At 41.4% G+C, this 16,747-nt stretch overlaps 2 protein-coding genes across 2 annotated transcripts; one reads left to right on the top strand and one right to left on the bottom strand.

Annotated features, from left to right (window-relative positions):
• Positions 1 to 15: 15 nt before the first annotated feature.
• Positions 16 to 5,706, bottom strand: xndc1 (xrcc1 N-terminal domain containing 1). Its single transcript, XM_058415191.1, has 9 exons — positions 5,515 to 5,706; positions 5,229 to 5,370; positions 4,171 to 4,326; positions 3,867 to 4,039; positions 3,590 to 3,672; positions 2,675 to 2,838; positions 2,530 to 2,575; positions 1,470 to 1,660; positions 16 to 617 (listed from the first exon to the last, which is right to left on the bottom strand). Exons 1-9 carry the CDS (start codon positions 5,557 to 5,559, stop codon positions 403 to 405), a joined length of 1,215 nt encoding a protein of 404 aa, XP_058271174.1. The 5' UTR covers positions 5,560 to 5,706; the 3' UTR covers positions 16 to 402.
• An 808-nt stretch (positions 5,707 to 6,514) lies between these two features.
• Positions 6,515 to 16,706, top strand: tnfsf10l3 (tumor necrosis factor (ligand) superfamily, member 10 like 3). The gene is made up of 5 exons (XM_058415192.1): positions 6,515 to 7,417; positions 10,038 to 10,187; positions 12,613 to 12,649; positions 13,233 to 13,328; positions 14,048 to 16,706. The coding sequence occupies exons 1-5, from the start codon at positions 7,130 to 7,132 to the stop codon at positions 14,503 to 14,505; spliced, it is 1,029 nt and encodes a 342-aa protein (XP_058271175.1). The 5' UTR covers positions 6,515 to 7,129; the 3' UTR covers positions 14,506 to 16,706.
• The last annotated feature ends 41 nt before the right edge of the window (positions 16,707 to 16,747 follow it).

Raw genomic sequence — 16,747 nt, 5'->3', positions numbered from 1 at the left:
TATTTTTGCAGTCCGTGACACCATAAAAAGGTGAACAAAACAGTACAAAATATTTGCGTAAAAACATTCCAGTTTCTAAAGACAACAATATTAAGAATTAAGTATAAAATATTCAAATAATACAAAGGCACCTGTATCATCTTTTTGTGTCAGACTCAGTCCATGATTTTATTTCCAAGCCCATTACATCCACCAAGATATTAGATATCATTGGAAAACATGGTGACTCTGATACTCCTTGTCCTCCAGCTGAGGTGTAAGAAGCCACACACAAATGACTTCATTATTTCGTTAAATATACCGACATTGTGTACAGACTTGCTGTAATAATTTATTTTATTTTATATATACATATATACTGTATTTATTTGACCGAGGGATTTTACCCAGTCAGGACTACACTTAGTCACCACAGGTACTGGCATGCTGTTGGATGCAGTCTATAGGGAATCTGAAGGAGCACAGAGGACATGGCACCATGAGCTCATCTGTGCTTGGATCAGAAGGTTGATGAATGGAAAAAGATGACCCAAGTTCTCTCTCTGTGACACTCGAGAATGCAGCAGAATCCAGACAGGAAGAGGCATGAAGGGGCAAGTAGTCTGAACTGAAAGACACTACATGGTGTAGAAAAGAGGAGAAAAAATAGAATTAATGACAATTTCTCTAAAATGAAATGCACACACAAACATGCAGGCACACACAATGAGTGTCGAATGGACAAGAAGAAGATACGACACCATTTGGTCAAAAATATGTGGACACCTGCGCTTTCCCCAAACTTTTGCTTCTCAGTATTTCTATAGTGCGTCCTTACGATTTTTAACTGGAGTGGAAAGTGGTGTACGCAAAGCTCTGACCTCAACTCCACTGAAAACCTTTGGGATGAACTGGAATGCAGACTGCACCCCAGGCCTCCTCGCCTGACATCGGTGTCTGACCTCATTAATGCTCTTACGGCTGAATGAACATAAATCTCCAGTCACGCTCCAAAATCTAGCAGAAAGCCAGGTGTCACTTAAAGGACAAAACTGAATGGCTGCCAAGTGGCATTTGCTTTTCATTTGCATTTGTCTGAAGATCACATTCGCCCTATCTTGTGTCCAAGATTATAATAAAATTCCAAGGTTTTTTTTTTGTTTATTTAAGCGCCTTTCATCAGCATGGTGATATATTTTAATTTTGCTTAACCCACACTGCCATTCCACACTGATTTTTCCCTTTATTGCAGGAACTGTAGTTTCAGTCTTTTTCTAGAAACACTGAACTGTTTCTATGGTGTATATCAGAACCGCTAACATATGTTGTACAAAGTCATTGTTACGCCCTCTGCATGATTTTCTTTGCTTGAATAAGCAGCAGCATCTGTGGTTTAAACAATGTGAACAAAGATTGTGGTATCACTGCTAATGTTCCCTCTGTCTGTGGGAATTAATTAATACAATAACATGACACACACACACACACACCTCCACATATTGGGCATACAGTCTCAGGAGATTCAGGATAATCTGGGCTGTTCATCTGTAGTGATGTTGCTGGTATATGAGATTTATCAGGACTGTGTCTGAGCACATTATTTTTCTTCTGGGTGGCAGTAACATCTGATGTACCACATCCGGACCTCTTGGGAGTTGAGGACAGGCTTGCCTGCTTTTGTCTGAAAAATAGAAAGCATTTGGATATAAGTCTTTGCCAAATAAATACATAGCATGCATTCAATCAAGTAATTTATATTATATATATATATATATATATATATATATATATATATATATATATATATATATATATATATATATATATATATATATATATATATATCTCACATGATTTCTCCAGGGTATAATCAATGTGATTTTGTCCGGACACAAAAAGAGATGCTGAACATTAATACATTTGTGTGTGTGTGATATATTTACAGCAAAACATCCAGAAAATACAGTTATCATTGGATAAACATTAATTATTAATTAGAAATCTCTGACAGTAATTAGGAAATTTATATAAAGTTCATACTTTATATTATATTATTTTATATTGCCAAAAGTTTTGGGACACCCCTCCAAATCATTGAGTTCAGGTGTTGTTTTTCAGGGGTTGGGCTCGGCCCCTTAGTTCCAGTGAAAGGAACTCTTAATGCTTCAGCTTCATACCAAGACATTTTGGACAATTTCATGCTCTTTGTGGGAACAGTTTGGGGATGACCCCTTCCTGTTCCAGCATGACTGCACACCAGTGACCAAAGCAAGGTCCATAAAGCAACACCTGAATTCAATGATTTGGAGGGGTGTCCCAAAACTTTTGCCAATCTAGTGTATATTCATGGTGACTAATAAAATGAACTAAAGAAAGTAAGAACCTGCAATTCTCAACTAGGCAGAAACAGACCTGATGATGCAACCACACCAGAGTAGTGTTAGCTAAAAACCTTTTGTTTTACCAGTTAAACAACTACAGATAACACAGCCAGAGTCACACCTCAAGTACAAGACAATTTTGATTGACCATGTGCAAAACAGTACATACATTGTTTCTGACTTTCTCCGGCATGCCTGAGGAGTCCTGGCTGGACCTAAAAAGGAAGAATGTCCATTTGAACACGCTGTTAAAACAACTGCACACTGTCTGAGACAGTTTCAGGTAAAAACTTTCTGCTAAGCATCAGTCTTACCCTGCTGTTTGTTCTGGGTCTTCTCTTGTCTCTCACTACTGCTGACTGATGCATTGCAGGAGGTTTTGTGTAGAGAACGCCTGGTTGACTGTGCAGCTGTTACCATGCGTTCAGCCCTGCTCAGTTTCCCATGATCCTTTGTGGGTTCTCCTGGAGAGCTTTCTCTGAAATAAAGAGAGAGAAATAGAGTGAGAAATTAAATAAATAAATAAATTAATTAAATGACCTCAGACATCTTGGATTGAGTTTGCAGACTTGGCTGCTTTGTTGGATTGCATCCTGATAAGATTTTACCCAGACAAATTTACAAGGATCAGGAATAACACTGTGACCAGTGCCAGGTGAAGTGAATAAGACTGATGATCTCCTCATCATGGCACCTGTTAGTGGGTGTGATATATTAGGCAGCAAGTCAACATTTTGTCCTCAAAGTTGATGTGTTAGAAGCAGGAAAAATGGACAAGCGTAAGGATTTGAGCGAGTTTGACTTGTGGACTGGATCAGAGCATCTCCAAAACTGCAGCTCTTGTAGTGTGTTCCCGGTCTGCAGTGGTCAGTATCTATCAAAAGTATCCTTTAAGCCTTGATTTAAAGGACCTGTTCCTAACATCTTGGTGCCAGATACCACAGCACACCTTCAGGGATCTAGTGGAGTCCATGCCTCAACGGATCAGGGCTGTTTTGGCAGCAAAAGGGGGACTGGCACAATATTAGGCAGGTGGTCATAATGTTATGCCAGATCTGTGTATATAATGTAATATGCAAATCAGCTACTTCCTATATTGTTTTTTTTTTGTATTCAATGGGTATTGAGTGTATTTCTACATGTATTTTTACTTAAATCATCCCATCTCAAATATGTATTATGCATAAAAACAAGCACAAAATGAGTTTTAAATGTTATAAGATGCTTACCCTGTCTTTTGGCCAAAGAAGGTGTGCTGTACAGGAGGGCTAGAGATCCAATCTCTTACTGACCACATCTTGTCTGGTGTAGTCTGTTAAAAGCCAAGTAATAGGTCTTAAGCATCTCCCGACAATTTTGAGGATCAGTTTATTACATGCTTATGCTTATTAGTAACCTACAAGTCGCTCTTAACAAAGGAGGCATGGCTTTCAGCCGGTCAGTCAATAATCTGCCCTATAAGTTAGCAATCACGTTATTCCAACAGGAATGTGTAAAATGTTTTACCTGGTTTTGGGTAGTTGGGTTCTCCTGATTGGCAGATGGCTCTTCATCATGTTCATCAGCAGTGCGAATACGAAAGAAAGACAGGCCAAATTGGTTGCGTTTGTTAAAGGGCTGACTGCAGGTGACCCTCAGCCTGTCCCAGCTCTCTTCAGCAGCCTGGGGTAAAAAGTCACCTATCCATTCATAGAGAAACTTAATGTTACGTCCCTGCAGTTTAATCACCTTATGTATATGATCCAGATGATCCACTGATGTATATTCACAAATTATTTCTTAACTGAAAAATTCCTAAAATAAGTGACACCTTTTTTGAACATGCGCACACTGTGCTTTCCTGTGCCTTGTCGTGAATCAGCCGGGCTCATCAGGGTTGCAGTGGGCAGCAGTGTGACATAAGGATGATCTATAGGCCAGGAAGAACGTCCCACGTCCACCTGAATGAATGCGGAGCCGTGGTTTCCTTAAAAAGACAAAGCAAAGGAAAAACACCAGTGTAAAAAAAAAAAAACCTTACAGATAAATATACACTATATTGGCAAAAGTTTTGGGACACCCCTCCAAATCACTGAGTTCAGGTGTTGTTTTTCAGGGGTTGGACTCGGCCCCTTAGTTCCAGTGAAAGGAACTCTTAATGCTTCATACCAAGACATTTTGGACAATTTCATGCTCTTTGTGGGAACAGTTTGGGGATGACCCCTTCCTGTTCCAACATGACTGCACACCAGTGACCAAAGCAAGGTCCATAAAGACATGGATGAGTGAGTTTGGTGTGGAGGAACTTGACTGGCCTGTACAGAGTCCTGAGCCAGACCAATACTGGGACGTCTGCCTTTACATGCACATGCTTCAACTCTTCTGGGAAGGCTTTCCACAAGGTTTAGGAGTGTGTTTATGAGGTTGACCATTCCTCTAGAAGCACAATTGTGAGGTCAGGCACTGATGTTTGACGAGAAGGTCTGGCTCACAGTCTCCGCTCTAATTCATCCACAAAGGTGTTCTATGGGGTTGAGGTCAGGACTCTGTGCAGGCCGGTCAAGTTCCTCCACACCAAACTCACTCATCTATGTCTTTATGGACCTTGCTTTGGTCAGTGGTGTGCAGTCATGTTGGAACAGGAAGGGGTCATCCCCAAACTGTGTGAAACTGAGCTACTGTCAACATTTCAGACAAGCCGTAATAGCTGTTCTCAGCAAGCTGCGTTGACATTTTAATAATAAAGTGACTTTATAAAGGTGTTAGGACACCTAAACCAACATCCGACACAACTAGTTAGAGGAGCTGTTCTTCAGAGACGGTCTGTAGAGCTATGGCAGTGTCATACAGCCAGGCTCGTTTAATTTCCTTTAAAACACGGCCACTGACCAACGTCAATAAAGGCGATGCTAGAAGCTCTGTCCAGCTGCAGCTCGGCTTTCAGAAGGCCGCTCCTCTCCGCTGCACTACAGAGCCACGGGCTGCTTCCTTCACCGCCAGAGCACAGGTTCACCACACGGTGCTTGGGGTCCTGCAAAGCCACACAGTGCATTAATTTTTTTACTGACCAGATGTCACGTGAGTAAACACTTTATTTTAACAGTGTCACGCGGGAGCGAGGGTAACTAGCCGGAGATAAACAGCTAGCTAACTGATGAACATATTTAACGCTTACCTCTGACGTGAAGGAGACGACATGTTTAATTTTAACTGGTGCCATTTCTAAAAGTTGTTCACTGAACAGCCAAATGTTTAGATAGTCATGTGAAGTTTTATGTAAACTCGGTTATCAGACGAGGAAGCTTTAAAAACACTCGCCGCTTTTTCCCGCCAGCTGTTTCAGCTGACTGTCGCTAAGCAACCCTCTTCTTCTTCTTCTATTAGGGCAGTTAAGGCGCCATTTTAAGGCACAATACTGCCGCCTACTGAGCAGAGTGTGTTTAGAGCGCTGAGGCTGGGATGGTCTTTAAAAACTGTTTGGACAGTTTATATAATATCCAGTTTCATCAAGCCGCTCTGTTAGAACATGGTTATATAATTCACTCTGTAGATTAGGGTTCAGATTTGTTTTAGTTATGATTTGGTGAATTTACATGTATCTTTTTTGTTCTGAGAGATACACCAATCAGGCATAACATTATGACCACATGAAGACTGATGATCTCCTCATCATGGCACCTGTTAGTAGGTGGGACATTGACCAAAAAGGGCCAAATTGTGATGGACTGATCCACTGGATCAGAGCATCTCCAGAACTGCAGCTCTTGTGGGGTGTTCCTGGTCTGCAGTGGTCAGTATCTATCAAAAAGTATTTCACTGATGCACGTGGGGAGTGAAGGCTGGACTTGCTGTAAATTTACACTATTGTTTTACAGCAAAATCCTGTTTTACCATTTTTACAGATTTTTTACAGATATGTACTGTAAACTGTTCGGCAAACACAATGCATTAACGTTTTTAACCGGGGTGATTAACAAAAACCTGGTGTTGACTGAAAACTAGTGGATAATTTCTATGCCTTTTATTTTGATAGTTATTTCAGGATAATAAAAACCCTGTGTTAGTTAAGCTTTATGTTCCTGCCTCCAACCATGTGCACAGATTGCATTTGCTTTAAGGGGTTTCCTCTGGGTTCTCTTGTTTCTTCCCACAATCCTCTCTATATTGTCCAGAGTGTGTGTGATTGTGGTGCAGGGTCTGTCCATGGGTCTGCTGGGACAGTCTCCAGCCTCGCTGATAGGACTGTGTGTCACATCATTCTCACATCCTAAATTCCCTAAAATATCCCTTACTATTCATCTGGACTGTTCAGTAAGAGCATTATCCTGGTCAGGGTGGCGTTGGATCTGGAGCCTATCCCAGGAAAACCGGCGCGAGGCGGGAATACGTCCTGGATAGGATAGGAAGCAGTTCATTACAGGGCACTATGGTCAGACTCACTGATCCATTCACACCTAGAGGATCTGAGACAGTCCAATTACTGAGAATTTTTGGGAAGGTGGAAGGAAACCGGCAAAACCAGGATGTGAAGACTGGACACTGAGCCTGGAAACTGGAAGTAATTCTTAGTAACTGTAATTTTAAGATGTTGCCTATTGATAAAAGAACAGGAAACGTGTGCTTGAAAATGACCAGTAATGGAATTTTAAGGGGCTGTTGTTAGAATTCAAGCTACAGGACTGTAGGATAAAGGATAGGCAGCAGTGCATGTGCAGCACGCGCAGTGTGGACTGGTCAGACACGGTGCGTCCGCGTCTTATCTTGCTGTTTGTTCTTCTTCAGCTTATTAAATGGACAGTGTAATGGATGTAGTGTCCGTGACTCCAGCAGTCTCTTCTGAAGGCACTGAGCAGGAGCAGTCATCCGAAAGGAATGCGCTGGCATCCGAGGCCAGCTCCGACTCCGATTATCTGAGGTCCGCGTGCAGCGAGTCCAGCTCATTCATCATGGCTCAGCCGAAAATAGCCGTGGACGCGCCGTCCAAGCTGTGGATAACGACCGTTTTTGTAGTCATCGTTGTTCTTCAAGTCGCGTCGACCACTGGATTATTCGTTTATCTCAATATGTCAGTGGCTCAGGTAAATGATCTCGATTTAATCCTGATGCATGATAACTAAACTAAATCCTGAATGCATTTTTTTTTCTCGAGGGTTTGCTCACAACCAAGTTGCCAGAATTATCTGACCACACTTTCATCATCATCATTATCATCATCATAATCTTTTTCTGCATTGCATAATTGATTTGTTCCCAAAACTTCTTCCCTTGCTTGCATTCTCATCAGTTTGCTGCTCAACTAAAAAGAGTGCATTGTTGTTATTATCTCTGTGTGAACGAATTAGGACAAACTCCTGACCTCTGCGAGTCGATCTCTGTAGGGAAACTGATCCAAATCTGAATATATACTTTTCTGGAACAGAAGTTATATAATGTATATTCATAATGTAAATGCATGTGTGAAAAAACAGTTCTTTCAGGTGCTCCATTTCATTAGCAACCACTATTGCAAGATCAGGATATCCAAGATCATTATTGCAAATATATATATATATGTTATATATTTATATATATATATATAATGAGTTGATGTAGATTACTATGTACTAAACAGTTAAGTTTTGTGGCTTTATGTTTTTATAGTCAGATGTCATTACTTCACTAATTTTTCAGTGTGGAAATCCACACTCTAATGCCCAATGCTTGGCTGCAATGAAGCAACGCTTAACTCTGTGTACATAATGCAAACCCTCCTGTAAATAGTTTGACCTTGCTAAAACCACAGGACCTGGGGAGCAAAACCAAACCATGGCTAGAGCGTCAAGTGACTGGCATTCCCACAGAGATACGGCTGTTAAAACAATCACCCAAACAAACGGGAAGCAGAACGGTTATATGAGATTTTCATATGTGGCTGTTTATAAAAGTGATAGACTAGTCATATGATTAACTAGAAATGACTGTACACTTTATTGCCAAAAGTTTTGGGACGTCTGCCTTTACATGCACATGAATGTAATATGGAGTTGTTCCACCCTTTGCAGCTTTTCTGGTCAGGCTTTCCACAAGGTTTAGGAGTGTGTTTCTGGGAGTTTTTGACCATTCCTTTCTAAAACTGCATTTGTGAGGTCAGGCACTGATGTTGTGATGACGAGAAGGTCTGGCTCACAGTCTCCACTCTAATTCATCCCAAAGGTGTTCTATGGGGTTGAGGTCAGGACTCTGTGCAGGCCAGTCAAGTTCCTTGCTTTGTGTACTGGTGTGCAGTCATGTTGGAACAGGAAGGGGTCATCCCCAAACTATTCCCACAAAGAGCAGGAAATTGTCCAAAATGTCTTGGTATGAAGCTGAAGCATTAAGAGTTCCTTTCACTGGAACTAAGGGGCCGAGCCTAAACCCTGAAAGACAACACCTGAATTCAATGATTTAGAGGGCTGTCCCAAAACTTTTGGCTATATAGTGTATATGTTTTTGTTGTTGTCTAAAAGATCAGCCTCATAGCTCTGGTGCTATACTAAAGCTGAAAAGCTGGGGTTATGTGGGGGAGAAAAGAGAAGCTTGTGACGTTAACCAGTGGTGGCTGATCCATAGGGGCAAGAGCAGTATATCAGCCTTGCAATAGAAAGTAATCTTTATTCACAGCCCTGTGCATTGAAATGCTAATTACTGTATTGTGGTTAAAAATGTGAACTGCTACAAGAAGCCCACTGGGAGAGGAATCGTGCTGCCCTGTTTGTACTCTATGAACATTTACAGTGGAGGAGCATCAGACAGGACGGTTAGTGAAAGTGTTATTGTTTTAAACAAAATTGGGCTAACAAATAATTGGAATTAAGCTAAATTAAATTTGTTAAAAATAAGGCATGTTTCATTTTTTTTCCTTGTCCAAATGCCTTTTTTGTTTGTTTTGGGGTGGGAGGAGGAGGGGAAGTGTAGTGTCCATTGAGATGGTAATTTTGCTGAAACCTGGCAACATACACTGATTTACATACACTGATCAGGCATAACATTATGACCACCTGCCTAATATTGTCTTGGTCCCCCTTTTGCTGCCAAAACAGCCCTGACCCATCCTGCACTGTGTATTCTGACCCCTCTCTATCAGAACCAGCATTAACTTCTTCAGCAATTTGAGCAACAGTAGCTCGGCGGATGGTCATAATGTTATGCTTGGTCGGTGTAAATAATATAACTAGTGAAAAGCAGCAATAAAGACACTGTTTTGACTACCCCAGTGGTGCACAGGAAATACAGAATCGCTAAGGAAATCAGCTTACAGAGGTTCCCTGGATTATCAAATTTCAGAATTAAGAGAGTTTTGGCACAAGACACTAGAGAATGTGTTTTCAGTCTCATCCGTACCCTTATCACCCATGCCTGGTTAACATCACCATGTACGCAGTAATGTGAAGAACCGAGCCGTTCATCCAGCTCACAGCATGTTAATGTCATTTCATGGCAGTATTTCTAGTTCAGTTTTTGTTGTGATGACATTTCTGAATATGTTACGTTATGGATTCCTAAGAAGGGAGGGATGCAGGCAACTCAGCACATCTGCTCATACAATGAGCATGTGTTCTTACTTATGCTCTAAACAGCTCTTTGTTTCCCTCCACTGTATAAATGACCACATGATCCTTTGGGTAAGTTTGTTTTTAATCCCTGTTTCTCATGTTTTTTTTTCTTCTGGTGGACGGACAGGCACGGAGTCAGGGTATGTCCGAGGAACTGCGCTGTCTTGGGCTGCTGAACGCTCTGGAGAAAGATCAGGAAGTGCCGGATGGTCTGGTACAGCTTTTTGGTGAACCATGCATCAGACTGGCTGAAGGAATTAAGACTTATATATCCAAGGTAGATGTGGATCCATTTTCTAGGTTTGGGGCTTTTTGGATTTGTCAGTTATTCATGTATTCATTTATTTTTCATTTATCTTCAGTAAGTGCTTTATCCTGTGGATCATGGGAACACTAGGCATGAGGCAGGAATGCACCATGGATGAGATGTCAGTCTGTCAATGGCCACCATTCACACACTCATTTACACCTGGAACGTTGCATCATGTCACATGTCACGTCACATGTCACGCCATATCATGCATGGAGTAAAGACCACATTCAGTCCACACCAGCTGTGTTAGAGGCACGTCAGTGGAGTGTCAAATTCCAACACGCTCGCAATGCTGCTCTTTTTATGCTTTAAGCCTTTTTTCCCCACTTGTGTGTGTGTGTGTGTGTGAACAAAGCATAAACCCGATAGAAACTCACTTTATACGCTGTGAACTTTATTTAAATTCATAAGCTGCACAGATCCTGCTTTTCAACCTGCAGTTGTACAACAAATACCTTGATACCAGAAGTCTGAAAGAAACTAAACACAATCACTGTACAGCAGTTATTCAGGGACACACTGCTCATGTCACAGCATTAAGTGAGAGCTTTTATGATCACAGATTGCTAGGAACGATACACCGGCTTGGGAACAAACTTAGCAAACTCATTTTTTTTACTTTGACGTGCTTTACCGTCTGTTTATATTAGCGTCCTCTTCAGGACAGTGTAATTTAAGAAGCTGCACACCTACAATGGTGGCTTCGATTTCCTCTTGATCTGATATCCCATTATCTAGTTACAAGCTGAGGGACATTTATACAGGGAGCTAAATGGAGAGAGGCTGTGAGGGGGTGTGTATCTTATTTTATGAATTATTACAAATTAAACAGATGACACACCTACCAGGCATAACATTATGACCACCCGCCTAATATTGTCTTGGTCCCCCTCTTTTGCTGATAAAACAGCCCTGACCCGTCCTGCACTGTGTATTCTGACCCCTTTCTATCAGAACCAGCATTAACTTCTTCAGCAGTTTGAGCAACAGTAGCTCGTCTGTTGGATCGGATCACACGGGCCAGCCTTCACTCCCCACATGCATCAATGAGCCTTGACCGCCCATGACCCTGTCTCCGGTTCACCACTGTTCCTTCCTTGGACCACTTTTGATAGATACTGACCACTGCAGACCGGGAACACCCCACAAGAGCTGCAGTTTTGGAGATGCTCTGATCCAGTGGTCTAGCCATCACAATCTGGCCCTTTTTGGTCAAACTCGCTCAAATCCTTACGCTTGTCCATTTTTCCTGCTTCTAACATCAACTTTGAGGAAAAAATGTTGACTTGCTGCCTAATATATCCCACCTACTAACAGGTGCCATGATGAGGAGATCATCAGTCTTCTTCACGTCACCTGGCAGTAGTCATAATGTTATGCCTGATCAGTGTATCTCTCTCAGAACAAAACAAAAGATAAATGTAAACGCACAAACTCATAACTAAAACAATTATATGTCTAAAAAACCCCATAGTAGTCTGTAGCTCTTTCTGCTGTCAGTGATTCGCACAGAAGTTGCATGCAGTGTTGATTGACTGAAGGTTTGATGAAACTCTTGACAGAATGCTTACAGACATTCATGTGACATGTCCAGTATAACCAGAGATCACAATCGAACTGGAGACCCTGGAGCTGTGAGGCACCAAAACCTCCCTCAGAATATATCAATATTTATGAAAAGATTTCTCTTTGAGAGCATGGGTTATTATGTTTCGTTTATTCAGGTATCTTACAGTTTGGTTTGGCTGCAGTTATTAAAATATGCAAGCCAGCATTTAGAGGAAACAAAAAATAATCATGTGGAACTTCATATCCTTCACACTGAGCTTTCATCTCTCTCAATGTTTCTCTTTCCACTTTGGTTTGTTTTCTCTCTCTCTCTCTCTCTCTCTCTCTCTTTCTCTCTCTCACATGGCCTTTACTCTGGAAAACTTTCTTGTATATTTGATATGTGGGCATGAAGGAAAGTCGATCACTTATGATGTCAACACTTCTTTGTCCTGTTGGCAGGAATTTCCCTGCAGTCCTTGTGGCTTTTGTTTTCTCAGAGGCTCCATGCCTGATTCTGAGAGTATAAACGTGTCTTGAATGTTGTTATGAGGCATTGTGAAAGCCCCAGTCTCCTGCTGAGCTCTGTTGTCCGTAGGCAGTGTTTAAAGTTCCTGGATGTAGATCCTTTTCTATCTTACACTTTACACTGTAGTGATTTGTGTGTGTGTGTGTGAAGATGATGAAATACATTTGATCACACTAGTTTTAAGGGGATCATATTCACTGTTATATTCATATCAACACTGTTATTCATATAACACTAATATTTACTGTTAGCCTTTTTAAATGTTTTTATTGTTATTACAAATCTGAGCAGCTTTTATGATTTCTCTCTTAGGTTACAGAAAACATCATCTCTCAGCACATCTTTCAAGGTAATCTTGAAATCTGGAATATATACATGCATATACACTATATTGCCAAAAGTTTTTGGACATCTGCCTTTACATGCACATGAATGTAATATGGAGTTGTCCCGACCTTGCAGCTATAACAGACCATTCCTCTATAGAAGAAGCTCATTTGTGAGGTCAGGCGCTGGTGTTGTGATGACGAGAAGGTTCAGCTCACAGTCTCCTCTCTAATTCATCCCAAAGTTGTTCTAGGTTGATGAGGTCAGGACTCTGTGGAGGCCATCCATGTCTTTATGGACCTTGCTTTGGTCACTGGTGTGCAGTCATGTTGGAACAGGAAGGGGTCATCCCCAAACTGTTCCCACAAAGAGCAGGAAATTGTCCAAAATGTCTTGGTATGAAGCTGAAGCATTAAGAGTTCCTTTCACTGGAACTAAGGGGCCGAGCCCAACACCTGCATTCAATGATTCGGAGGGGTGTCCCAAAACTTTTGGCAATATAGTGTATATTGAAGTATATAAATAAGAACTGTTTTATTTCAGATATTCATGTTGGCCATGCTCTGCTTCACCCTTTTGACTTAAATCTGTTGACTTTTTCCTAGGACAAAGACAAACAGCCGAGCCACGTCTGAAAGTTCTTCCTGGTGGGAACCAGCGGCCCTCCGCTCACCTCACCCTCCGAGACAATGGACTACAAGGTGTGTGCCTGTTAGTGTTGGGGTGTGAACCTCTATTCTAATGTAAACTCATATTTCAAATATTTCAGGCATTCTAAACATAGCTGTGTATTTTAATCCCATCGGGTGTCACCCGGAAGAGCATGGGATAGGCTTGAGTCTGGTTCCTCGAGGTTTCTTCTTCATGTCATATCAGAGAGCTTTTCCTGACCATTGTCACAGCTCAGTGGAATTCTCTCAGTTGATTTTGATTGGTCAGAGGATGTTGATTAATTTTCTATAACAGCAGTTTTGACAATAATTCCAGCTGTAACTCGAATCACAGGTTTATATTAATGCTCTTGTACTAATTTGCTAGAGTATTATTCATAATGAATTATTCAAAATTATTATTCATAATGTTATGCCTGGTCAGTGTATATAGATATGAATAAATTATTGCACAACAGTGAAACATAGGGATTTGTGTGTGTGTGTGTGTGTGTGTATGTTTACAAGCCTGCAGCATTTAGCTACCATATAGTGCTGGGGTAGAAGCTGTTCTTAAGTCACTTGGTCCATGAAGTCATGGACCTGAATCGTTTGCCAGAGGGCAGCAGTTTAAATAAATGATGTCCAGGGTGAGAAGGGTCCTTTAGGATGTTTGCTGCCCTTTTAAGGCAGCGTGCTGTATAAAGCTCATGGACCATTATGCAACATTTTATTTAAAATTGAGCTCCTTGTTATTTATTTTTTTTTAGGCCCAACATCTTTAACTCCTCAGAGAGACCTCCACCAGTCCTGCCGTCACCTTGTACGTTCCTGGGGAAACCAGAGCTTCGGCTCGCACATGCACAACATGACGTTGTTCAACGGGCGCCTGCAGATCCCTCAGACGGGACGCTATTACCTGTACGCTCAGATCTACTTCAGGTACCTCACACTGTCCAATGGTGAGCACCAGTCCAGCTCAGAGAGCCAGCAGGTGGTGCAGTGTGTTTATAAGAAGACGGCTTACGTCCAGCCAATTCAGCTGTTAAAGGGAGTGGGCACCAAGTGCTGGTCCCCGGACAGCGAGAACGCCCTGCACTCCATCTACCAGGGAGGCATGTTCGAGCTGCGCGCGGGAGACGAGATCTTCGTCTCAGTGTCCGCTCCTACTGCGGTGCATGCGGAGGACTCGTCCAGCTACTTCGGAGCCTTTCGGTTCGACCCCTGAGCACTGCTCATTTGGGTGTCTCTGAAGCGTTCAGTGTTTGGACTGTGAGAAAAAGGAAAGGAGTGGGTGGAATAAGGAAGGATCTATGAAACTTCCTGTTTACTCAGAAACCTCTGTGAAGCCAGAGCACATGACTCAACAGCAGAATAATGGGGTGCAGAAGGCGATGCAGCTATTAAAACCAGAAGGATGCTGAAAAGAAAAGACAAAAATGAATTCTTCTAAAAAAGCCCAGGATAAAAGTCATACTCAGAAGTCATCGAGTAATCACTGCTCTTTTCCAAGGAGCATCATGACTGGCATGAAGTTTTTTCCTCAGGGACCATAAATGGGACTCTAATGGGTGGTCCAGAGTTTGTGGGAACACAGCTGAGGAATTTCATGAATTTAGCACAAATTAGTCTGCATGAAGAGCGCCACAATGTACGGATATACAAACACACCAGTGTTCACAGCTGCTTTGACAGAGAAGTTAACAGTCCAGGACAAATTTATGAGAAACAAAAGCCCCAAATACTAAAAATCTGTATTATTAGTTGAAGGGCTGAAACATATTTTGTGTTAAAGTCTGCTTATTTAGTTTCGTTTGCACTGGAGCTACTAGTCTTATAGTCAGTGATGCTTATATCCTCCTAGTGATGTGAATGAATCAGATCATTTGACTCACACAAAGGAACAGCTCAGAGGTTGAAACTGAATCATTTAAACAGCTCCTAAAAATGAATGAGTGAGTTATGAATGAGTGACCATCACCAGAACAATTCAATACCCATAGTTTAACATTGTGCTAAATGCAAATGCATCACACTCAAAACACTGTCAAGTAGTAAACAGTCTCGTTTACGTGGTTTCTGACACTCTTATCGGTAAAATGGACAAAGAGCAAAAGCAATTCTGAGTCGTAACGCCATCTCACTTGTCACGGTCTTCCTCGGCCACTTTAGTAGGAACACTACACCAACATTGGATAGGACATGCTTTTCTGCTCCACCAAAGAAGTGAGTTCCTGCGCTCCTGCCCTCTCTCATCAACATTTCCTTTATAATATGGACTTTTTATTTTATTCTGTTCTGAACAACAGCAGCACATAGTCCATAGTAAGGAGATTTTTTTTGAGCTACAGCCATATGCTAAACTTAATTTGCCTCATAACTCCAGTACAGAATTTAAAAAAGCAAATGTATAGCAGTGACTGACTTATTAATTTCCCTATGGGCTGACAGGGTGGTTTACATCCATAACCATAATTTAAATGAAAATAAACAACCTCTGACGGTCTAAAATCTTTTATTTACCAGTATTCCTGCTAACATGCATACGTTTCCAACAACGTGATGGGTTTACCTAAACAGACTGCTCTGTACAAGATAAACATGTGCTTAAAGATCCCAGATGTGGAAAATCCAGCTAGAAAGCACTCTATGACCTATAGCTGTTTTTTGTTAGGGGTGAGTTTTTCATCTTTGGACAACTGAATGAGCTTTAATCAGTGCAAGGTCCATCCAGACTGGACATGTGAAGACTTCTCAATCACTTGGTCTCTTTCCAGTCTTCATCTGTCCAGTTTCGGTGAGTCTGTGCCTCAGGTTCTTGTTTGTGGCTGAAGGAGTGGAACCTGAGGTGGTCTTCTGGTGATGTAGCCCTAAAGTTTGATGTTCTAATGATGGTCACTGTAGTCTTCCTGTAAGCTCAGACCAGTTTGTTCGTACTCATCTGATCTTTTTTTCAACAACAAGGCGTTTCCACCCACAGAAGTTCCCAGGAGATCAACAGTTTATGAAATACACAATCCAACCCATCTGGCACCAACATCCTTGCTACAGTCAAAGTAACAGCGATCACACTTCTTCATTCTGATGTTTCCTATGAACATTAACTGAAGCTCTTGAACTGTAGCTGCATGATTGTTTGCATTGTGCTGCTGCCACACCTGACTGGCTGCTTACAGAATGCATGAATGTGCAGTTGTACAGGTTTTCTTTATAATGTGTGTATAGTGTACATACTTTGTGACTGAATAAGAGAAGAAACTTTTAAAAGATTCTTCTAAGTAGATTTCTTACAATTAAATTGTACGATTAAAGTACAGCTGCAACTTTTCTACCCCTGCGTTTCAGTTGACACAATCCAGGTACTTTTTTAATGGCCTTGAGCTCTGAATTGTAAATTGGCTCTTTAAGAAAATAAAAGACATTCTTATGTTGCTGTTTGTGGTCTTTAAATATCTCCAGATGCTCACATG

Source organism: Hemibagrus wyckioides, linkage group LG18, assembly GCF_019097595.1.
Source record: "Hemibagrus wyckioides isolate EC202008001 linkage group LG18, SWU_Hwy_1.0, whole genome shotgun sequence".
NCBI lineage: Eukaryota > Metazoa > Chordata > Actinopteri > Siluriformes > Bagridae > Hemibagrus > Hemibagrus wyckioides.
This window is presented reverse-complemented; position numbering and strand designations above follow the sequence as displayed.